Source organism: Manis pentadactyla, chromosome 10 (genome assembly GCF_030020395.1).
Source record: "Manis pentadactyla isolate mManPen7 chromosome 10, mManPen7.hap1, whole genome shotgun sequence".
In the NCBI taxonomy this organism is placed as follows: Eukaryota; Metazoa; Chordata; class Mammalia; order Pholidota; family Manidae; genus Manis; species Manis pentadactyla.
Genome location: NC_080028.1, coordinates 94,067,530 through 94,089,997, shown reverse-complemented (window position 1 = coordinate 94,089,997; position 22,468 = coordinate 94,067,530). Strand labels below are relative to the sequence as shown.

The following is a 22,468-nucleotide window of genomic DNA, read 5'->3' as shown; positions in this document are numbered from 1 at the left end:
CTCCTGAATCCTGGCCCAGCAAGGCTTCTAGAGCACCAAATACCACCACATTTGAGGTACCAGAATTCACTTTTTCTGTTCTTCCCAGAAGCTGCTGGAGAGGCAACCACTGCGGCCTGTTCGCCCCTGAAGACACCTGGCCTTCTGGGCCCTCTAGGCTCTTCACAGCCAGAGCCCCTCCCAGGCCCCTCCTCAGACTCCAGATCCACAGCCACTTTCTCGGGGCTGACCCCTGCCTCTCCCACAATACCAGCCATTGACGCCACCAAGTCACCTCCAGCCCCTCAGGCTGAGACATCTTCCAAGCCTCAGTCCCCACCTGCCCCAGGCCCCACCCTGCAGCCCAATGTTCTGTTTGGAACGCTGAGCAGCCCACCTGCTAACCCTTCTGCCTCAGCAGCTCCTGCTGTGTCTTCAGCACCTGCCATGTTCAAGCCAATCTTTGCAGCTCCACCAAAAAGTGGGAATGAGGGCCCTGTGCCATCCAGCCCTTCCCATGTCACAATGGTGGCATCTTCCAGCTCTGCCCCCACCCCAACTACCAGCAGCCTCCCCCTCACTTTCAGTCCTGTCTTTAGCAGTATAGGGCTACCTACACCTGTGCGCTTGTCAACTCCCTTCTCTTTCACTCAGACAACTACTCCAGCCACTAGCACGAGTGCCCCTCTGTTACCTGCCCAGGCCAGTGTCAGTGTCCCCTCAGCAGTGGCTGCAGTGGCTTCTGGGACCACCGCCAGCACAGCCACAGACTCTGTCCGGAAGCCTGTCTTTGCCTTTGGTGTGAGCAGTGTGACCAGCACTGCGACCAGCATGACCAGCACCACTGCATCCACTGCCCAGCCTGTCCTCTTTGCATCCCCCCCTGACTCTGGTGCCAGCTTTACCCCAGCCATGGGCTCCATATTCCAATTTGGCAAGCTGACTGCCACGCCTGCTCCAACAACAGCCATCACCTTTGGCCAGTCAGTGCCCAGCGCCGTCCAGACAGCTGCTGGCAGCAGCACCGCCGGCTTTGGTGGCACCCTCACAACCTCTGCCCCCAACGCCCTGAGCCACCCTGCACCGACATTCAACAGCACTAGCACCCCAGCCTTCAACATTCCCTTTGGTTCCGGCACCAAGCCCCACATCCCATCGTATCCTGGAGCCATCCTGCAACCCACGTTTGGAGCTGCTGACGGGCAGGAGACGAGGGCTGCCAAGCCAGCCTTGGCCCCCAGCTTCGGCAGCTCGTTTCCTTTTGGAACCTCAGCAGCCCCAGCCCCACCTGCAGCTCCAGCACCGATACCACCCCAGCCAGCCTTTGGCAGCCCTGTGCAGTCAGGTTTTGGTGGGTTGAAACCTACACCTTCTGCCTTTGGCATCCCTTCCAGCACCCAGCCGGCTTTTGGCAGCACCACAGCTGTTTTCTCCTTTGGTGCAGCCACCACCTCGGGCTTTGGAGCTACAACCCAGACCACCAGCAGTGGGACTAGTAGCTCAGTGTTTGGCAGCACCACCTCATCGCCCTTCACTTTTGGGGTGTCAGCAGGCCCCGCTGGCAGTGGGGGCTTTGGGATGAATGTGGCTGCTCCCCACAGCAGCTCCACTGCTGGGGTGTTCAGTTTTGGGGCAGGACAGAGTGGGACCACTGGCACTACAACCCCTTTTGGGGGAGGCTTGAGTCAGAACTCCCTGGGTGCACCTGGCCAGAGCACACCCTTTGCGATCCACGTGGGCAGCACGCCTCAGAACAAATCCGTGTTTGCAGGTAAGATTTGGAATGGGCTCGGTCTGCAGTGCAAGGCACTGTTTTAAGTGCCGACACAGTCTCCGCTCTCGGAGCTGTACATTGTCGTGAAGAGACAGATGTCATCACAGATGTTCTCTGTAAACAGTGTCAGGTAGCGGTGTAAACTCGTGACTGGAGGAGCTATTTAGGTCGTCAGTGGCAGCCTTTCTGAGACAATAGCAAACAGGCCATGACCACAGTACCCGAGTTGGGAGTAGGGACAGAGGCTGGGGGTGAGGACGTTGCAGGCACAGGAGCAAAGGCCTGAATGCAGAGATAAGCCTGACATGTTCCTGAGCAGACAAGAGCCAGGTGTGGCCAGAGGCTTAAAAAGCAAAGTGGTATAAAATGACAGTAATAGGCACTCAGGAGGGAAGATCATTCATGGCCTTTTTAAATGTTTTTGTTAAAGTACCAAGGGCAATCACTATAGAATTCCAAGCAGAAGGAAGTGATTTTATTTGCCATGTGGAAGATGCATGATAAGGAGTTTTGACTCTGATAGCTTCCATTTTCTTCACTGAATATAAGAGCCAGTTGGAGTGGGTTAGGGGGAGATGTGTCCCAAGGAGGGCCTCTCTCAGTAGTCATTTTGGAGACAGGGAGAAAATGACGTGTGAGAGCCGTGCTTGGTAGTTCTGAAGTCTGGGAAATTGTGGTTAGGAGTTTGAAGAAAGGCTGGTCAGCACTGTTTATGTCTCCCCAGCAACATTCAGTCTTGAGGTGTGGACCTAAAATAAGTGGACAGAGAGTAAACCCAGCCTGGTTAAACGGCACAGGGAGCAGGAGGGGCAGGGGGCTGACTACAGGCCCTGATGAGGCAGAGCATTGGAGTGGGCGTGGTGGGCACGGGAGCAGGGACAGCACTGTGCTTGCAACTGAGATCAGGGGGGCAAGAGCAGTTCCTGGTTGTGATAAGGTGTGACCCCCCAGAGGTCGGGTAGGGGAGATTACATGCAAGGTCAGCACCTTGGGGGGCACCTACCCCACCTCACGCCTAGACAGATACAGATACGTGTGAAAGCATGTTCCTGGAGAGTGGCTGTGGAGGGCAGCCCAGCGCTGGGCAGGAGGCTCCAGGAGGGCAAGCGTGCACAGGAGACCGAGTTGGAGTGAGCCCCTGGGAGGATGGGGGCTGACTCTGGAGTGGGGCCTTGGTGAATTAGAGGAGAGGGTGCAGGTAAACAGGGAGGAGACATAACATTAGTCCTGAGAGAAGGGCAGTCCACTCTGTGTCCCCCCTCAGCTGTGCTTTGGTGGCCAAGGGAGTGCAGAGGTTCTACTCAGGTGGCCAAAATTGTGCTCTGCTGTAGCTGGTGGGGGAGGGGCAGGCTCACCTGGATCACAGGGCTTAGGACCCAGTCACCCCATGTGCTTCCTTACCGAGGGTGAGCTGGACAGTGGTGTGGGCTAAGGGATCTGTGGGGATGCGCTTTCAAGCAGACCTCCCCCAGTTCATTACCACCTGCTTTGGCACCTTCTGCTTCTGGGCCTAGTTGTCACACTTCTTTGCGGTCTCTCCATTCCAGGCACATCCACACCCACCTTTGGTCAGAACACCCCTGCCCCTGGGGTGGGCGCATCAGGCAGCAGCCTCTCCTTTGGGGCATCCTCAACACCTGCCCAGGGCTTTGCTGGAGTTGGAACCTTTGGTAAGCTGCAAGCCTCTGTAGTCAGAATGATCTGCATGTTCCTTGAAGACGGGGTGGGGGTTTTGGGGGAGTGCTGTGTATCTTCATCGGTCCTTGTCCCCACCGCAACAAAGAACTGAAAGGCAGAGACACAGTAGTGAAGCGGAGTAAAAGTTTTATTTAAAGTTACTCAGAGAGAGAGCAGCACCCGGAAAGGTTGAAAAGAGAGAGTTTAAAGTGAAAAGGTTATGCACTTACAAAGTGTGGGCAACCTCAGGGAGAGGAGTGCTCTGTAAGGTGGGGGTTCCTCCTTTTAAGGATTCTTAAGGAATGTGACCAAGGGCTGGCAGGTTCAGACCTGTTAGGTGGTCTTTGAATACTTAGAATTAACACAAGTAACTTCCTGCTCTGATTTACCCTCGGATCCCGGCCTTCTTGGTCTGGGAGCATATCAAACAAGGCTGCCTGCCCAGCCCTCAAGGTGGGCTGAGTTGTCTGTTTGCCAAGGAGCAAGTTAAGAATCTTATTTAACTTCCTGGGTATTAAAATGCAATCTTATTTTTAAGATGGAATCCTTTCTGCCTGTTACTATGTTGTTTATGCTGAGCTTGTTTGCCATTATTAATTGCCCAGGTTGCAAACTACTTGATTAGGGCCAAAGGAGAGAAAAAACAGCATATAGATAAAGTTAAAAAAATAAGCTGGGCCTGCATGATTAACACAAGAAAACCATGGGCTCTGCTGAGGTACCCTCCTTTCTCTGGGGAAATTAAAACATTCCAGGCCAAGTTGCTCCTGGCTTTTTTACCTTTAACTGGGCATTTATTTCCCTGGCTTTATTCTCTTTCCATCCTACTCATATATATTTTCCTGCCTAAGAGGGTGGAGTCCCTTCCCCTTTGGGGAAAAACAGGCTCCTAAGCATGAGAAAGATGTGCCCTGGCTGAGAATCTGGTTCAGCCCAGGTTTGGAGTTAGGTAGCAGAGCTCAGAGAGGAGCCATTTCAAGTATACTTTTCCCACAACACCGAAAAAGAAGGTAAAAATACCTTCCTAGGCCTTTGGCATCTGAAGGAACTCAGCCTGGGAAGGCCTGTTGAAGCACCCGGTGTTCTCTGGCCTGGCCCTGCACAGGTTAGGGCACCCAGAGAAGCAGTCTCTGGTAGTAGCTGCCCTGATGAGGTCTTGTTGACTCTTTCCAGGATCGCCGGCCCCATCCTTTAACATTGGTGCAGGATCCAAGACCCCAGGGGCCCGACAACGACTACAGGCCCGGAGGCAGCATATACGCAAGAAGTAGCCTATGTCCCTTACCCCACCCCAGCCCCACCCCAGACCCCTTCCCCAGATCTAGACTTTGGCTTCTGCTGGGAAGAGCCTCTGACCTGTTCTGTAAAGCAAACTGCAGCAGATCTCTGGCTTCAGCCTGCAGGGAGGGAGGGGCAGCCCTGGAGGCCATCGCCCTCTCCTGGACGAAGCAGAGCCTCAGGCTTTTTGCAGGAGGGGAGGCAGGATGTGGCAGAGCAGAAGCCTGACTGATACCTTTCTTTACTTGAATGGTTCCACTGGTGAGGCTGCACAGAATCCAAGAAACATCTGTAATACGGTCCAGTTTACTTCCCCAACTTGTTTAGTGTATAAGCTTCGTCAGGCGGCCTCCCTCTCCCCACCTGCCAGAGCCGTCTTCGCTGGAGTGTGGTGGGTTCAGCCCTGGCCCACCTGCAGCAGCTCTGGTGTGCATCTGATGGGGTCGGGGAAGTGGGTTATCCCTAAAGCTTTACCGTGCTTGGCCAGCAACTGGTTCTCCTCTGGTCCCTTAAGGGGACTTTTGTTTCCCCATTTCTTGCTGCTTTGCCCCTCACTGGGTCCTTGCAGGATCTCTTTTTAAATGACCTTGAATCTGGCTTTGCCTTGGAGTCCCCTGTGGGTGGTGCTGCCTGTGCTGTTCTGCTTCCTCCTGCCAAGTCCAGGTCACTGTTTTGTCCCCAAACCTCTGCCAGTTTGGCCCCTAAAAGCTTGGTGGCTCAAGACTGTTAGCCTGGTAGATCCTGGGGCGATGCCTCAATCCAAGGAGGGAAGCCCTTGAAGCAGGCAGGGTGCCTGCCGCCACTTTCAGCTGCCACCTGGCCCACCTTGCCACTGGCCTCACCAGGCTCAGCTGCCTCTCCGGATTGTATGTGTAAAGCTTTGTCCTGTTACTTTGTCTGACGCTGATGTCTATCACTCTTTGAATCGAGTTTGGAGGAAGAATCGAATTGTGTGAGTGGCGGCATGTTGGTAATGCCGGACTTAACTGTTTCAAGTTTCTGGGGCCTAGAATTGAATGTGGAAAGTAGCACCACTTTACAGCTATTAAATGGTGTTTTGACTCTAAGGGCTGGCAGCCCAGGAGCATGGGGCCAAGGGGAAGCAAAGACCTTTTCTCTCAGCTGTTGCTCCCACCTACCTGAACTCACTGTAGGCCAGATTGCCCCGAGTATGTTAGAAAACCATACTTAAAAATTCTAAGTATTTTTTCCCTATAGGGCCTCCAGCCCTTCCCCATTCTTCCATCATTCCGAAACCACACATCCTGGGCCCGGGAGCCGTGCTGCCATGCCGGACGTCTTTGGGAGAAGTATGAATGCATATGTCTAAATTTAAAAAAGAATATTTAAACATTTTTTAACAATAAAAATTTATTTTTGTATTTAAGCTAAATTGCCTTTTAAATTCCTTCAAGCTTGGTTCATTGACGTGGTAAATGCTATTGACTAGGAATTAGCTATACAGTTAAGTTATGCCTGTGTGAAGAGGCTCGAATGTTGTCCCTGGCGGCTTTCCTGAGGGACTAGAGCTCCTGTGGACACACATAAAGTGTCATTCTTACTTTATAATGAAGTGTAGACGTAACTAGTCTCCCCCGCACCCACTGTGTGACTCAGGTGGACTGCTTTGTCATGGGGACGACTCCTCCCGCCCCCACGGACCATCTGTACATACTTACTTAAAGACTCTGGCATGGAGGAGGGGCGTAAATCTCAAGTCCCAAATACCCGGTGGGGTAGGAGTGGTGGGAGTGGGGCACAGGTCTAGCCATCAAGCTTCTAGTTATCGCCTACATAAGGCACAGCCTCTTAGTTTAGGGCTCGGAGCTACCTTACCTCGGTCCGCAGGAAGGATGTCTGGTCCAGGAGCTGCCAGGAAAGGGTGTCCTGGCCCAGCCTGAGTGTGTGTGTGTGTGTGTGTGTGTGTGTGTGTGTGTGTGTGTACATGTGTGTGCACTGGACAGGAATGGGAGGCTGGGATTTTCCATTAAAAACTTAATTCCTGTGAGTCTAGGTGGAATTTTTAGTATGAATGTGATATTTTCCTCCTTGCTTATGTCATTAATAATAAAAAAACTGTGACCTATTGTGGACCATGTCTTTTTATTTCTGCGGGTAGCAGAATTCTCTCAGCAGCATGAATATGACCCAGGGAAGGGACCCAACAGACAAAGAAATCCATGTCTCTCCAGCTGGAGAAACGGGGTTACCAGTTCCTTCCTGTACCAATAAAAAGGACACACCCTTTCAAAACAAAACTGCTGCCTGGGACCAAGGACCCAAGGTTAAACTGAGGGGAGAAGTGGCATCTTCCCTCCCCACAAAGACTCGGCTCTGAGCACCTGCTAAGTGCAGGGTGGTGTGCTCGGAGCCACCGCTGCTTTTCACCGCCTCTTCTTTCTCTTTGGGGCTGGACTGGGTGGAAGTTCTGGAGCCAGTGCCTCAGACTCTGAGACTGAGCTGGAAGAAAAGTCCTCAGATGAGATGTGTCCCTATCTCCCAGCATGTTCAGAGCAGCCCCCTTCCCACTCACCTCAGCACGTCTACCCGTTCAAGAACAGCAATGAAGAAGCCACCAGTGAGCGTGGTCTCAGGAGAGGCCCGCAGGCAGTGCTCGGCACCGGGGAAAGTGCTAAGGCCTCGATGGGGCCAGGAGGGGAGGGCAGGAGCCAGCCTGAGGAGAAGTGACAGGCTTCTGGGTACAGGGAGCAGCTCCCTCCCCAAGACCCTGGGTGAGCCCCACTACCTGAAGGTTCCCGGGCTCTGCTGCAAGGCCTCTTGTACCACATCTTCATTCTCCTCTTGGCAAAGGGAACACATGGAGTAGACAAGGCGCCGCAGGGAGGGGAAGGTGAGCGCGTGGCACAGAGCTCGCTGCTGGAACCCTGCCAGGGCACGTAAGCGTTCCTGGCTGGGGGTGCCTGCCCCGGGCTCCTCCAGCTGTCTGCTCAGCATACCTAAGAAATGGGGTTCTCAGTACAGACTGCCTTACTTCATACTGGAATCCCTACTTTCTGCGTGAGAACGAGTGCCTACGTGATGATGGAGTCAGAATTAAACCCAAGGCCCAAGCGAACTGCTGCCCCTGCCACTCAGTTGCTCTGCTCCGGGTTCCTCGCCCCACTTTATCCACATCTCACCAGAACCACTGCAGGAAGGATCCAGCAGGATGTACTGGACCTGACAGTAGCGCTGGTCTGAGGGTGAAACTGCCAAGAAGTCCTTCTCAGCTAGCTCACAGCAAGAGACTCCAGCCCGGGCCAGCAGAGTAGCCATAGACGCCACCCGCTTCGCATCCAGGTCAAAGGCAAAGATCTTCCTGGGGAAGAGGGCAGACTTGAGGCACAGAGAATTCATGGAGCATCTAAGGGCCCACAGCTCATAGATGACGTGTACATTAAGTCAAGACACAGAAAATAGTCACCTGGCCTGTGAGGGTCAGTGGTTAGAGGTACCTGGCCTGGAGCCTCTGCTCCAAGGGCTACGGGATTCACATCTCACACCTGCGACCCACAGGGAAGCTTAGTTTGGGGCCGTGGCACAAGCTGCCCCAGGCCCAGAGGAAATGTTTAAGGAAAATCTTCCTTTCAGCCTTCACCAATCCACTAGAATAGAGTTCATTTCTTCTTACAAAGTACAGGATCAGACCCTATCCCCTTCCTGAATGACCGTGGCACTCACCCCTGGTTCTTCAGAAGAGCAGCCAAGTGACTGGCTTTATTGCCAGGGGCAGCACATGCATCGATGACGTGGGCGCCCGGGGGCGGAGCCAGCAGCATGGCAGGCAGACAGCTGGCCTGGCAGGGAAGCGCACAGCAGCGGGGTGAGCAGAGATCCCAGGCGGCCGCTCTCCCACACTTCCTCCCTTTGCCATCCATTTTCCCTACCTTGTCTTGTAGAATGAGGTGACCGGCTTGGTACAGTGGATGTTGGTGCAGATCGGTCTGGACAGGAAACACAAGCAGCTCTGGCAACAAGGGATCCAGAAGAAAACGCTTCCCTTTGAGGGCCCTTAGCTCCTCGAGGCTGCCAGGGAGTAAGAACCATTCGTTCAACATTTTCTGCCTTCATGCCAGGCTGGACATTTACATGTCACCTCACTTTACTCATTCCTGCAACAGGTGTTTATAACTGCTATGAAAAAATAGGCAGGGATCAGAGAGACGCAGCAGCTGGGAGAATGGGTTCTCAGGCCCGCCTCACTGAGGGTCCCACCTTCACCCGTCACCAGCAGCAGGAATGTGAGCAAGTGACTTCGTCCCCACCTCAGGGAGGACTGAATGAGCTGACACTCGCCAAATACTTAAAAGATATCTGGCACTAATTTGGCACTCAATGTCAGCCAGCACTGTTAAAGCGTAACCTCTGGGAAGGGTTACTTTTCATGGTGCAGGGGAGGAGATCGATGAGCTGATTCCTGAGGGGTGACAAGGTGGTAACCCTACGGGCTGAGGTGAAAGCTAATCCACTAGGCTCTGCAAAGGCGTCTGGTCACTCCCCCTGACCCTGCAGAACAGGCCTAGGGAATAGCATCTCAGTGTGGACAGCTCTCAAGTGGCAGAGCTGGAATTCAAACCCAAACACAGCTACTTTCCACTCTACCACCCTGGTCTCCAAGCAACAAGCTAGAGGCAGAGGGGGAACATCTGGGAGATGGGGGAAGGGAGGGAGCAGAGGCGGCTTCCCAGAATGGCCACAGGACAGACCAGGCGGTATGTCAGTGCAGGGACACGTGGCGTAGGGAGCAGCAACCGCAGCGGGGACACCAGGTAGAGAGCGCCATGGCAGATGGGCCGGAGGGGAAGCAAGGGCTCAGCACAATGGAGAGCCAAGGAAGGGCTTCAGCAGGGGGGCCACATCGATCTGGCTTCAGGTTTTTCTGCAGCCAGCCTTGGCAGGAAAGTCTGGAAGCAAGGAGATCAGTTTAGGAGAGACCTCTGCCAATCATGATAGGAAAGGAGTGCCTAAACCAAGGCAATGTGCAGAAGGACAAAGAGAAAGGAACGGATTTGAGAAAGATGCTGAAGGGAGAGGAGGGAGGAAAGCATCAGGGATGACTCCGTGTCTGGCCTGACATCTGTTCGGTTAAAACAAGGAACACAGAAGGTGCCAAGTACAGGGATGCAAAGATGGCTCAACATCCGCAAATCAATCTGTCAGTGTGATACAGCACATGAACAAAAGGAAGATGGGTAAAAGCCATGTGGTCATCTCAACAGATGCTGAAAAAGCATCTGACAAAACTCAGCATCCATTTGTGATAAACTCGCTCAAGAAGCGGGAATAGTTGGAATGTACTTCAGCATAATAAAGGCCACAGATCACAAGCCTACAGCTAACATCATACTCCATGGTGAAAAGCTAAAAGCTTTTCCTCTTGATGCCGGGGTTCTTGTTCACGAAGCCGACAAATGAGCTTCACAAACAGTCAAGGTAGGAGAGCAAGGTATAGGCTTTTATTTAGAGATAAAGTGAAAGAACAGAGCTCCCGGCTCATGCCAGGAGGGGACAAGAGAGTCCGTGGTGGCGCGTTGTCTAGGGGATTTATAGGCAGTTGAGAGACCAAGAGTTAGGGAGGTGGATCCACCAGATGGTCTCTAAGTGTTTATTTTTAAAGAGAAACTAAGTTTCTTATCGGTTTCTCAGACTATTTTGCGGAGTTAACATAAGAAATTTACTGTTTTGATCCTTTCTCAGAATAGCAGTTTCTTGGTTTGGGAGCACATCAGTCAAGGCTGCTTGTTTTGCTTTCAAGCTGAGCTGAGTTACTGACTTGATTAGGGCTGGAGGAGGAAAAGCAGCATCTGGGTAAAGTTAAAGATAAACTGGGCCTTTCAGCAGGCTGAAGTAAATTTTACAATAGCCTCATTTAATTGACACAAACAAGACATGGGCTATGCTGAGGTATTTTCTTCTCTGGGGGATGTTCAAACATTCCAGGCCAGGTTATTCCTGGCTTTTTAGTTTTACCTAATCTTCACTGAAGAATGCTTATATTCCTAGTTTGATATTTTACTTTAGACAATTAATGTGACTCTGTCTTTGTTTAATTGTTTAATATGCAGTTTTGGTAGAGGTCTTTTTCCGGAGGCCCTCACCCTACTCTGACTGCACCCACGGTCCCTGTCTCACTCTCACGTCAGGAACAAGACAAGGCTGCCATTCTTGCAGCTTATATTCAACATACTACTGGAAGTCCTAGTCAGGGCACTGAGGCAAGAAAAAGAAATAAAAGGAATCTACGTTGGAAAGGAAGAAGTAAAGGTGTCATTATTTGCAGATGATATGATATACATCAAAAGCCTTAACAGCTCCATCAAAACACTGTTAGAACTAGTCAACAAATTCAGTAAAGTTACAGGTTAAAAAAATCAATATAAAAAACCTGCTGTACTTCTATACACTAATACACTAATAACAAACTATCACAAAGTTTAAAAACAATACCATTTAAAATTGCATCGAAAATAATAAATCAAAAAGTATGGTACTGTCAGAAAAACACAGTAGTTCAACAGAAGAGAGAGCCCAGAAATAAATGCAGGCATTCACGGTTAATCAACCCACAACAAAGGAGGCAAGAATACACAGTGGAAGGAGACAGGCTCTTCGATGAACAGACAGCCACATACAAAAGAATGAAACTGGGCCACTTTCTTACACCATACACAAAAACAAACCTGAAATGGACTGAAGACCTAAATGTAAGACCTTACATCATAAAGCTCTAAAAGAGAACATAGGTAGTAAACTATCGGACATCAACTTTAGTAACCTTTTTCTGCATTATGTCTCCCCAGGTGACAGAAACAAAAGCAAAAATAAACATTTGAGACTACATCAAACTAAAAAGTTTCTGCCCATAAAGGAAACCATAAACAAAACAAAAAGGCAATCTTTTTGTATGGAAGAATTATTTGTAAATGACACATCTGATAAAGGGTTAATATCCAAAATCTATAAAGAACTCATACAACTTAACCCCTCAATAAGCAATTCAGTTAAAAATGGGCAGATAAACTGAATAGACATTTTTCCAAAGAAGACATACAGATGGCCAAGAGGCACATGAAAAGACGCTCAACATCACTTATCACCAGGGAAATGCAAATCAAAACCACAATTAAGATTATCATCTCACACCAGTCAGAATGGTCACTATCCAAAAGACAAGAAGTAACAAGTGTTGGTGAGGATGTGGAGAAAAGCGAGCCCCCCTGCACTGTTGGTAGGGATGACAGTTGGTGCAGCCACTGTGGAAAGCAGTATGGAGGTTGCTTAACAAATTGAAAACAGAACTACCCTATGATCCATCAATTCCAATCCTGGGTATTTATCTAAAGAAAATGAAAACAGTAACTCAAAAAGGTATCAGCACCCCCATGTTCATCACAGCATTATTTACAACAGCCAAGATGTGGGACAAAACTAAATGACCATCAGCAAATCAATGGATAAAGAACGTGTGGTGTATTTATACAATGGAGTATTGGCCAAAAAAGAATGACAATCTTGCCACTTACAACATGGACAGATCCTGAGGACACACGTAAGTGAAATAAGTCAGAGAAAGACAAATACCTTATGATCTTACTTATATGTGGAATCTTAAAAAAAAAAAAAAGGACTCACAGATACAAAGAACAGATCTGTGGTTACCAGAGGCAGGAAATAGGGGGGAGGGAGTCAAAAGGTACAAATTTTCCAGTGATAAAGTCAGTCAGTCCTGGGAATATAATTACAGCTTGGTGACTATACTTAACAATACTGTACTGTTTATTTGAAAGTTGCTACAACAGTAATCTTAAAAGTTCTCATCACATGAAAAAATTTTTTGTAACTGTGTGGTAATGGGTATTAACTAGACTTACTGAAGTGATCATTTGGCAACAAGTATCAAACCATTAGTTATACACATGAAGCTAATACAACGTTATACGTCAATTATAACTCAAGAAAAAACAAACAAAAAACAGAAAAAAGGCTTGTTGCGAAATAACTCAGTAACGGGTTAAACATATTGTTTTGGAAGGATTCTTCTTAATCTTTAATTTTGAATAAACATGATTTAGCAATTAAAAAATAAATCTCCCCCTTCGAGGAAACCTGCCTTGGGATGAAGGTGACACTATGAAGGAGCAAAGACAGAGATGGAAAGATCTGGTTCTCTGATGGCAAAACTGGACCCTGGGAGCAAGCTAACCTGGAGCACAGCCTTATTCTGGGCAGCTTTCTAATGAGGGCTAATGAATTTACTTACTGCTCGGCCAATTTGAGTCGGCTATTCTGTTCCCTCCAATGAAAGCTTTAGGATACCTGTCTATCTTCTGCACAAGGTTAAACTACTTGAGATAAGGGGGGAAAAGAAGGTGCAGACTCAAGAGCGAAGATCAAGATCAATTTGACACATGGCTGCAATTATGGTGCATGTGAGGTACTGGAGAAAGGTCTACACTGGGAGACAGGAATCACCAGGTGAGAAGTAGGAGTAGGAGCTAGAGAAGAAACTGAGGGATACAGTACTAGAATGTGTGATGGGACTTCAAAGAGAGCCAATGTTTTTAAGGGGTGGAGGAGACAGGCCTTCCAAAGAGATGGAGAAACTGCTGGAAATGTAGACAGAAAACCTGAATGCAGCCACAGCCACCTGCCTCTCCCTTCCCAGATCCCTGTTTCCTGGTGTTTCCAGGAGTCTCCCGTGAAGAATAAGGACAGCTAGCAAGGTTCTTAGCTCACCTGGAAGCCCGACCCTGGTAGGAGAAACCTTGCCTCTTGAAATAATCAATCACATCATGAGGGCAGGTCTTGAGAGTGTTCACGCGCACAAACCGAGGTACCTGGGAGGCTAGGACGCAATCCGCAGTGAGAGGAGGAACATGGCCCTGTCCCGAGGGCCTGATGGGTATCACCCACCCCCACAATTCCAGCTCACCTGGGCCAGGCCTGGTTCCCACTTCCAACAGGTCCTCATTCCGGCTCACACCTCGATGAACCTTGAGCCGGGCTAACTCAGCCTTCAGCCTTGCCTGGTGCCGTTCCAGCAACGGCTTCCATCGGCCCCCGCCCCCTCTAAAGCCTCTTCCCAGCAACAACTCATACACTAGCACCTGGGGGTGTGGCAATGAAGAGAAAAAGCCCTAAGCACTAAGGCCTTGGAACTCCACAGTGTTGGAACTGGAAAGGGCAAACAGATCACCTGTTCACCCAATAACTGGTAAAAGTGAGCTACCCTGCTGTGAATAAAATGAGAGTTCCTGTGGCCAGGATTCTCACCAGGCCCTGGTTGACTAGCTCACTGCACACCTATGGGGAATACAGGGCTGCTGCTCTATAAAAAGAGTTCCACGCAGTGCTCTGCGCGTGCCATGGTGGCAGGGCTGCAAGGCTGCAGGAGGGCAGAGCAGAGGCTGGAGTGGTGGCAGCACCGAGGACAGAGGCCCAGAAGACGGCTGGCTGTGTGGGACAATTGTGCGGAAAGAGGGGCCCAGAGGAAAAGACCAGCTTGCTGCATGCAGACTCGCTCTGAGTGAATGGCATTGTAGTGACTGACCTGCCACCATGGAAATAAAGTTGGGTATAACCCTTTCACCCCAAAAACGTTTTGCTGTCAATTTCTTTGGTCACACTGAATCCGTAGCGAACTTGCCCGGGGCTAAAACCCATTGGCAACACACCTGCCCAAGATAATAAACTAATGTAAGATACAGGATTTGTATCTTGTCTCTTATTTCCCAGCCCCTTCCCCATGGCTGCTCACCAACAGTGCTCTGAACCTCAACCTGCCTCCTTACCATCACCATTTTTTTTTAACCTAAAGAGCCCTTGCCATCACTATTCCGCACTTCTGTTCTCATTTAATCTTTCACACAAGCTCAAAGTTAAAGCATTTTCATCCCACCTCAATTCATAACCCAGCGATGGCTGTTCATCCTCATTTCAGAGAAGAGACTTGGCTAAAGTCTCACGGCGGATGGCAGAGCTAGGACCCCGCTAAGGAGGGGCTTGCGGCCCTGCCCGCCCCTCCTAGTCCCGCCCCGCCCATCACCTTGGCCAGGTGTGGCCGCAGCTTCTTCTCTGCACCGAGGAGGCCGGCGCTGGCGATCACGGCGTCCAGCACGGCGGAGTAGCGCTGCGTCTCGCACACCAGCGCGTACAGCTGCTTCACGTTCTGCGCGGGGCCGAGAGCACGCAGGCTGAAGGGGGCCGCCCGGGACCCCACCCACCCAACCCTGTCTCCCGCTACCTGGAACCTGCTGCCGTACACCAACCCCTTGATGGAGCCCTGGCGGCTCTCCACGCCCGCCAGCACGGCCGCCGCCGCTGCGTACACCGCCATGCTCCCGCGCGCCTTTACGGCTCTGCCGCGAAGCGGGCCCGCCCCTGAGCCAGGCGCCCGCCTGGACTTCCGGGTCAAAGGGCACAGAGATCCGGGCCGCGAAGCTGCGGCGCCCCGCCGAGTTCTCCGCAGTCTTGGGTGGGTCCGCACCCCAGCTCGGGAGAGGAGGCCGGCGGTGGGGTCCGGTTTCTCCACTTCTCTGGAGCTCTTAGCGTTTTTCTGTTAATCTGTCAGTCGGATAAGGCAAACAATTGGGTTTTATGCTGTTTTAATTTCTGTTGAGGTTGAATGTCTTCATGTTTATCGGTCATGTGTATTTTTTGTGTTTCGTACACATTTTACCATCTCTTTTGCTGCCCTTTTGTGGGTAAAATTGTAATATCTCCAAAATATCTCGCCTGGCTTTAGTACATCCTCAGGGGTGGAGAGAAGTATGGCTTTAATACACCTGCATATCAGTAGGCGTTCGTCACGGGTAGAGAAAAGTTAATCTCCGTATCAATTACCAGGGCAACCGAGGGCTCCTGAACCTGAGAGGTTAAGGGGAGGGCTGGTTGGCTTCAGCTGGAGCAGGAGAAACAGACCCGGACTGCAGTTTGTAAGCAGTAAGTGGGTTTTAAGCTTTGTTTCTCCCATTTTTAAGCTTTATTTGATTTCAGTTTTAGAGGTATTTTGCCCCGGGTTTCCTTTTTCTAGACTTACATCTTTATAGGTGTGGGTAAAAGTTCATATTTCCAGAGTCTCTCTCCGGCCTTAGTACGTTCATACCAATAGATGTTTCCACGGAATGGAGAGAAGTAGTCACGTCCATGTCAATAGGTGGTTTCAAAGGTCGGGAGAGCGTGAGGGTATCTGGACCAGAGAGGGCCGGTGGTGAGCAAAAGTGGACCACTGCTTGTACGCAATAAACGGGTTTCTCCCGCTATACCACTTGATTTCTCACTTTGACTGATTTCGGCTTCAAAGGTAATTTGCCCTGGGCTGGGAACTTACCCACGGAGTTACAATAGGTTAACAATGTATACTTGTCTTAGGTATTGCCATCTTTTCGTTTACTTTTATGAGGTTTATAGTTGTCTTGGACATGTTTCTTTTTTAAATCTTTTTTTTTTAATCATTCAATTATTTATTTCTGATTTCATAGTGTTAAATCAAAGAATATCTTGTAATTAAACATTTTGTCAAAGAATGAGCACATTAGTAAGCATAGAATATGCATTAAACACATATTTATTAGATGAATACTGAGTAAAATAATGTTAAGGAAAGGATACCAAAAAAAAAAGACATTTGTGGCTCTTAGCCACAGATGAATATAACAAAGGAAATAAAGGAAGCAGGAAAGTGGGAAAGGGATAATTTCTAATATAATAGGAAATATCTAATATCACCTGTTATATATTATGTTTACATTTAGGCTTAGGTTTGCCCCAATCATTACACAGTAAGCACTACAATCCAACACAACATATAACCAAGTATGAACATCCAAATGATACATGGAATACAACATATAAAGTCTTTTTTATTTGAAGAAACCAATTGTTCAGAAATTACCAGTTTTATTGGCCTTTTCTTTTATCTCTTTTCATGCCACTTGCCTTTTTCCAAGTTCCAAATAGGGTTCTTAGACATTGTGAAAGGTAGGACAGGAAAAATTCAAATTCAAATCTATGAGTGATTTTGTGTGTTCAAAACATAGGCGGAAACAATAAATACTGTCATGATTTATCTTCAGGAAACATTTTATAGCTATGTATAATTTAACAAGACATTATCTTAAATATTAAGTATAAAATAATACCCAAAAAATCCACATTTATGAACTTCAACAAAAAACAAAGTAACTAGAGACATATAACCAAAACAAACCCAAGAAAACAGTTTCTCAATTTGCTTAGAAATCCTTATGAAGCTGAAATTAGTTGCCACAGACAAATCTGAGTTCTTATTGATAAGAAAATACAGTTGAGTTTTGTCTTCACATATTCATCATACCTTTATCCCTTGATCTCAAATAATGTTTGGATTTAGGTTTGTTACATTTTTTTCATATTCAATTAAAACTTTGAAATGTTTTATTAAAATTTTCACTATTTTTTCTACTGAACATTTTTCAATATATCTAAAAAGAGGAAAAGTGATAAAATTTTATATTCACAATGTAATTTTTAAAATCTAATTGTTCTCATTATCTGCTTTATATTCTCAAGTCAGCAGTCTCAATACTACTGTCTCCCTTTTCCCAACTGGAAATCTCAAAATTAAAAAGCCTGAAATATGTAACATGTAATTAATTAAATCAATTCATTGGAGAATTTCTTGAATATTTATCAGTTAGCTATTTTTCTGAGTGTGACTTATATATATCCTTTTTAAAATGGTTGGAATTAGTCATTTTTATTTAACTTCCTTCTTAGGTAAAAAAAACTTCCATATTTTTAACACAAAAGGAAAAATACTATTTTGGTAAGTATAATCAAATTTCTTAAAGATAGTTACAACATAAAATTTTAGAACAGTCTTAACTTAGTACTGGAGAGAAGCACCAAATCAGTGCTATTCAGAATTACTACAGCATAAATCCCTGGAAGATGCTTTCCAGGCACACTAAATATTCTATCTTATCAACCTCTAATATGCAATTAGAAGTTTATTATCTGATGTCTTTATCTTCTCTGCCTTCTTTAGAATTTTCCAGAAGTGGATTCGACTAAGCCTGGAACATGATCAACCCAGATCCACCTTACGTTCATCCAATTAAAATCAGCATTTTTCTAATAGCCAATCATACTTTAATCATCAAATTAATGCCTTGTTTGGCTACATACATACTATTTGCTGTGAAGCACAAGATCATATTCAGAAAGCAGAGTGCCAGTGGCAGAAATATGTCCACAGAGTAAACAAAACAAATTTATTGGCAAGTGACTCTCAAACTTGGCAAAAAAAATAGTATGGTTACTCTGACTCACTGGCCAAGGGAAAAAAAAGGGTTCACTTTACAGTCTCTAATATGTAAGTTCTGTAACAAAGTTCTTACGTAGATTTGGGGGAAATTATTTGACCCAATGTACTTAGAAATTCCTATTTGACAGTAAAGCTACTTAACAAAGATGCTGTCACGTGGGTATAGTATTTCTAGTATTTGTATATATACACAGATATTCTTTAATTTCATAAGACTTTTAATATGCTTCAGTAGTCATGCTTTATGCCATAATTCTTAGTTTTATTGGTAAAGATGTTTCCTGTTAATTAGAACTTGATAGAGACAAATATTTAAGACTACAGACTGCTTTTTAAAAAGTTCAGCTCTTACAAAACAGCTTTAAAATACAAAGTTGCTGATTTTCCATATTCTTTTTTTTTTCAAACTGTTATCAGAATTCATCAAGTTTTACTGATTTCATAGTTTTTACTAGAGTTTGACCTAAGCTCAAAACTAAAATCTTGGAAATAATCTAATGCTAAAATACTAAATTTTCAAATATCACCCCCAAAAATGTTCTGTAAACTGTCAAGTATTATCGAGATTATATTATATAGAATCAAAATCAAAGCATTAAATGAGATTCTCTTGGATTTCACAATATAAAATAACATTCCTGTAAGCACTGTATCACCCCATTATAAAACTGTTATTTGCAAATACAACATACCTTAAATATTTGATTTATGGAATGTAAAAGTAACATTTCCATATGGCTAAGATATACCATAACAATTTTGATATTCCTTTAAGCTCCTTAAATATGGATGCTAACTGTATTAAAAGTTTATTGAACTTTGGAGATTTTGGGTAGAAACCAGGAAGAGTTTCTTAATGATCCAGAGCCAGGTGATAAGATCATGAGGACGCTGAAGGTTAAGTCCATGTAAGCTTCCAGATCAGAAATCATCCTTCTTTGAATTTTAGACAGTTGCTGTCCTGAAGATCAAAATCAGACTGTAGGACATAGTGTGAATCCTTGCAGATCACATTCTGGTATTTTGGCACAAAATGAGAATAGATCACAAAAACCTATGGACATTTTCAAGTTTGGTTTTTTAAATATTATACTCAAACCAATGACAGGATAATGTATGGCTTATAATTCCTTTGTCAGTTTAAGCAATAGAAAAAAAATACATTTTTGTTCTGTGGTGACTATTTATTGGATAGAGTAATAGGAACCATACTTTCCTTCAATTGTAACTTAGATAAATTGTCTTCTGCAACCTCAATTCATAAATCAAGTTTGTGCTCACTTGTGTAATTTCTTCTTTTGGCTCTGTGGTTGTATTCTGATTAAAACTTTCTTGTACTGCTTGAAGGTTAAATAACATTTGTTTCAGTGCCTCAACAGGACCATGATGTTTCCCTCCAGAAAGGGTGCAGCTCTGACTATCATTATGCAAAAGGTCTTCAAGGAGCCCTTTAAGCACACTTTGCCTTTGAAATTTGCTGAGGACTATCATCAAAGTTAACAGGAACAGGAGATTTGAAAGTAACAGGAATATTTTCCCATGATCTTTCTGCTTCAAGTTTATCTAATGAACAAGGACTATCATCCTTTTTCATAGACTTCGGCAGTTCTTCAGTACATTGCTCTACATTTCTTTTGGCCTTCAGGATAAGCAATTCAATTTTGTCACCATTGTTTGGTTTATAAATAGAGTTGGAGAATTCTGGTATATCAGCAGAGCAGTTATCAATGTTAATATTTCCCATGCTTGCATCAGGATACATTTGACTTAGATCAAAATCATCAATGTAGGCCTGTAGAGCCTGAGATGCAGAACTGTACAGTTTATCCTTATATTGATAAGAGCCATCAAAGTTAGAGGAATTACTATCACTTAGGCTGCAGCTTGCTAACAGAGAAGACACTGAAGACTCCTGAGAACAAACTCTGTGTTTTGAATTTGATTTTGCCATGGCTTCCTCAAAATGGGTTATTTCTATTGATTTCTCTTAAAAACAACATTTCTTCCGTAAACACTTTCGTTTCCAAAAGGAAATCCATCATTCCAAAGAAGAGAATGTTAAAATGAATGTCAAGAAATTTCCACCAGCTCCGCCGTCAGAGCGGAGCGCTACGCCCGCGCTGTTTTCGAACGGACCCGACATGGCGCCGTCTTGCGGTGCACATGCGCGGCCCTCGGCCTTTTAAAATCTTTTATGGTGTCTGTCTGCCTTTGGTGACATGCTTGGAAATTCCTTACAGCTCTCCAATATAGAAATCACTTATAGCCTCATTTTTTTCACACTTCAGTCTTTAATCGATGTAGAATTCAGTTTGGCAAGTGATGTAGCAGATCTTAACTTTGTTCCCAAATGGCTAGCCTTTCCTGCATCTGTTGGAATGATTCATTTATAGAAACGTTTCCCCAGCCTGTCCTCTGGGAGAACTGGGATTCTGTGGAATTTGTCTCTGTGTCCCCAGCACCCATGGAGTTATTGCACATAATAGGTTGATTGAATAAACCCAGTACACATGTATCTCAAGCTTTCAAGTAGACAGGCATCCATGGACTAGAATATTCCAGCCTGTATATTCTCTGTACTGCTAACAGCACATCACAGACCACTTGGAAGAGGCTTGACTCTGGTCTACCCTTACAATTGCTAAGTTGTTGAAAGGTTTAACTCACTCCTGTAGGCTAGTGTAAGTCTGGAGAAGGGAAATCCCGGGGCAAAATACCTCTGAAAACCGAAATCAGTCAAAGGGAGAGAGAAAGTTTAAAATCCGTTTGTTGCTTACAAATTGCAGTCCAGGCCCTCCGGTCTTTCCTGCTCCAGCAGAAACAAAACCGGCCCTTCCCTTCACCTCTCAGGTACAGATAAGCCCTCCGTTGCCCAGGTAATTACCCATTGATATGGAGATGACTTCACCTCAACACCTATTCATATGCAGATGTACTAAAGCCAGGCGAGATATTCTGGAAATATTAGTTTTACCCACAGCTAGGTTAGCTAATAAGTGATCTTTTAGTGGGAAGCCCCCCCAGCCCCCGCACCCCATCAAATCACAGCATCTAATTTTCATCATTGACTTGATTCCATACGTGGTTATGATTTATTCTCTAGTTAGCTCCATGAGGGCAAAACCTGTCTGGACACTTCTCTTTCCCTACCTGCTAGACCAGTGTCTTTCTCATGATAAGGACCTAATAAATACCTTTTGAATGAATGAATGGAGCACAAATTGATATGGTGCCAATGAGCTGTGCCGGAGTTGACCCATCCTAAATCAACCACCCCTCCTTCAGGTGAGTTGGTTACAGGTGCTCTAATATTGATACAAGTACACAGTTTATTCAGATATCCTTAGTTTTTACCTAATGTCCTTTTTCTGTCCCTAAGTCCCATCCAGGATCCCATGTTACATTGTCAGGTCTCCTGAGGCTCCACCTGGCTGTGACATTTTCTCAGACTTCCCTGGGTTTTGATGACCATGCTTTTGAGGAGTCCTGGTTGATGTTTTGTAGGCTGTCCCTCAATTGTGATTTGTCTGTCTTTCTCATGATCAGACTGGGATTATAAATTTTTGGGAGGGACACAGGGAAAGTACCATTCTCATCAGAGCATATCAAGGGCATAAAGTATCAACACGACGTCACTGTTGATGTGGACCTCGGTCACCTGGCTGCAATAGTGTTTATCAAGCTTCCCTGCTGTAAACCTGCTTCTCATCCCTCTGTTTCCTCTGGGAAGAAGTCAGCATGCACAACCCACACTTCAGGGATGAAGGGTAAGCTCCCCCTCCTTGAGGGCAGAGTACCTACCTAAATTATGTGGAATTCTGTGCAGGTTAGTCTCTCCTCCCCATTTAATTAGTCAATCATTTATATCAGGATGGACTCATGGATATTTATTTTATTATACTTTAGGTTGTAATTCAATGCAGGCATTCCTCATTTTTCAAAAGTTCACATTATGCCACTTGAGTTTTATGAAAGACTTAAATGTTTTTGTCTTTTTTTTTTTTTTGCTACCTGTCTGGCCAATGGGTTTCAGCCCCGGACAAGTTCACTGTGGATTCAATGAGCCCGAGGAATGACAATGGAATGTTCTTGGGGTGAAAGGGTTTATACCCAACTTTATTCCCATGGTGGCAGGTCAATCACTGGAATCCCATCCACTCAGAGCAGGTCTGCATGCAGCAAGCCCATCTTTGCCTCTGGGTCTCTCTACCACCTCAGCCATCTCAGTCGTTGCCTTCAGCACTGCCACCACTCCAGTCTCTGCTCTCCTGCAGCCCTGCAGCAGCTGTGCAGCCATGCCACCATGTCACCCAGAGCACTGGGTGGAGCTCTTTATATAGAGTCAGTAGCAATGTATTGCCCACATATGTGTAGTGAGCTAGTCAACCGGGGCCAGGTGAGAATCCTGGCCATAGGAACCTTTATTTTATCCACACTACCAAAAGAAATGCAAA

General features: G+C 46.4%; 3 protein-coding genes across 10 annotated transcripts in view; 1 reads left to right on the top strand and 2 right to left on the bottom strand.

Annotated features, from left to right (window-relative positions):
- The window catches only part of LOC118913406 (nuclear envelope pore membrane protein POM 121C-like), a 28,731-nt gene extending 23,983 nt beyond the window's left edge, over positions 1-4,748 (top strand). Inside the window, exons 11-13 of one of the 2 annotated variants that reach the window (XM_036887398.2) lie at positions 89-1,750; positions 3,301-3,423; positions 4,604-4,748. In XM_036887398.2, the coding sequence (XP_036743293.2) occupies positions 89-1,750; positions 3,301-3,423; positions 4,604-4,701 (1,883 nt within the window). In that variant the 3' untranslated portion in view covers positions 4,702-4,748. Of the gene's footprint in view, positions 1-88; positions 1,751-3,300; positions 4,471-4,603 lie in introns of those variants that run through there. The other variant, XM_057487235.1, reaches the window with a different exon arrangement.
- On the bottom strand, positions 2,204-15,098 carry LOC118913407 (28S rRNA (cytosine-C(5))-methyltransferase). Of its 7 annotated transcripts, XM_036887404.2 has the most exons (11): positions 14,952-15,098; positions 14,754-14,876; positions 13,641-13,815; positions 13,445-13,553; positions 8,596-8,734; positions 8,390-8,505; positions 7,849-8,027; positions 7,455-7,665; positions 7,242-7,382; positions 7,051-7,168; positions 2,204-2,502 (listed from the first exon to the last, which is right to left on the bottom strand). In XM_036887404.2, exons 1-10 carry the CDS (start codon positions 15,042-15,044, stop codon positions 7,093-7,095), a joined length of 1,362 nt encoding a protein of 453 aa, XP_036743299.2. In that variant the 5' UTR covers positions 15,045-15,098; the 3' UTR covers positions 2,204-2,502; positions 7,051-7,092. The 7 variants fall into 7 exon arrangements, with proteins under 7 accessions (XP_036743299.2, XP_036743296.2, XP_057343225.1 ...); XM_036887401.2 differs by lacking the exon at positions 2,204-2,502 and having other exon boundaries at positions 6,793-7,168; XM_057487242.1 differs by lacking the exon at positions 2,204-2,502 and having other exon boundaries at positions 6,793-7,168; positions 7,242-7,379; positions 7,456-7,665.
- A 4,262-nt stretch (positions 15,099-19,360) lies between these two features.
- Positions 19,361-20,104, bottom strand: LOC130679159 (lung adenoma susceptibility protein 2-like). The gene has a single exon (XM_057487246.1). The coding sequence runs from the start codon at positions 19,963-19,965 to the stop codon at positions 19,465-19,467; it is 501 nt and encodes a 166-aa protein (XP_057343229.1). The 5' UTR covers positions 19,966-20,104; the 3' UTR covers positions 19,361-19,464.
- Positions 20,105-22,468: the final 2,364 nt, after the last annotated feature.

Excerpts from the sequence above, each read along its gene's own strand:
- LOC118913407 (XM_036887404.2), bottom strand. The coding sequence starts at position 15,044 with ATGGCGGTGTACGCAGCGGCGGCGGCCGTGCTGGCGGGCGTGGAGAGC. Across the intron at positions 13,816-14,753 it reads TGCGGCCACACCTGGCCAAG|GTGCTAGTGTATGAGTTGTT; the intron begins GTGATGGGCGGG and ends CCACACCCCCAG. Across the intron at positions 7,666-7,848 it reads TCCTTCCTGCAGTGGTTCTG|GTATGCTGAGCAGACAGCTG; the intron begins GTGAGATGTGGA and ends CCCATTTCTTAG.
- LOC130679159 (XM_057487246.1), bottom strand. The coding sequence starts at position 19,965 with ATGGCAAAATCAAATTCAAAACACAGAGTTTGTTCTCAGGAGTCTTCA.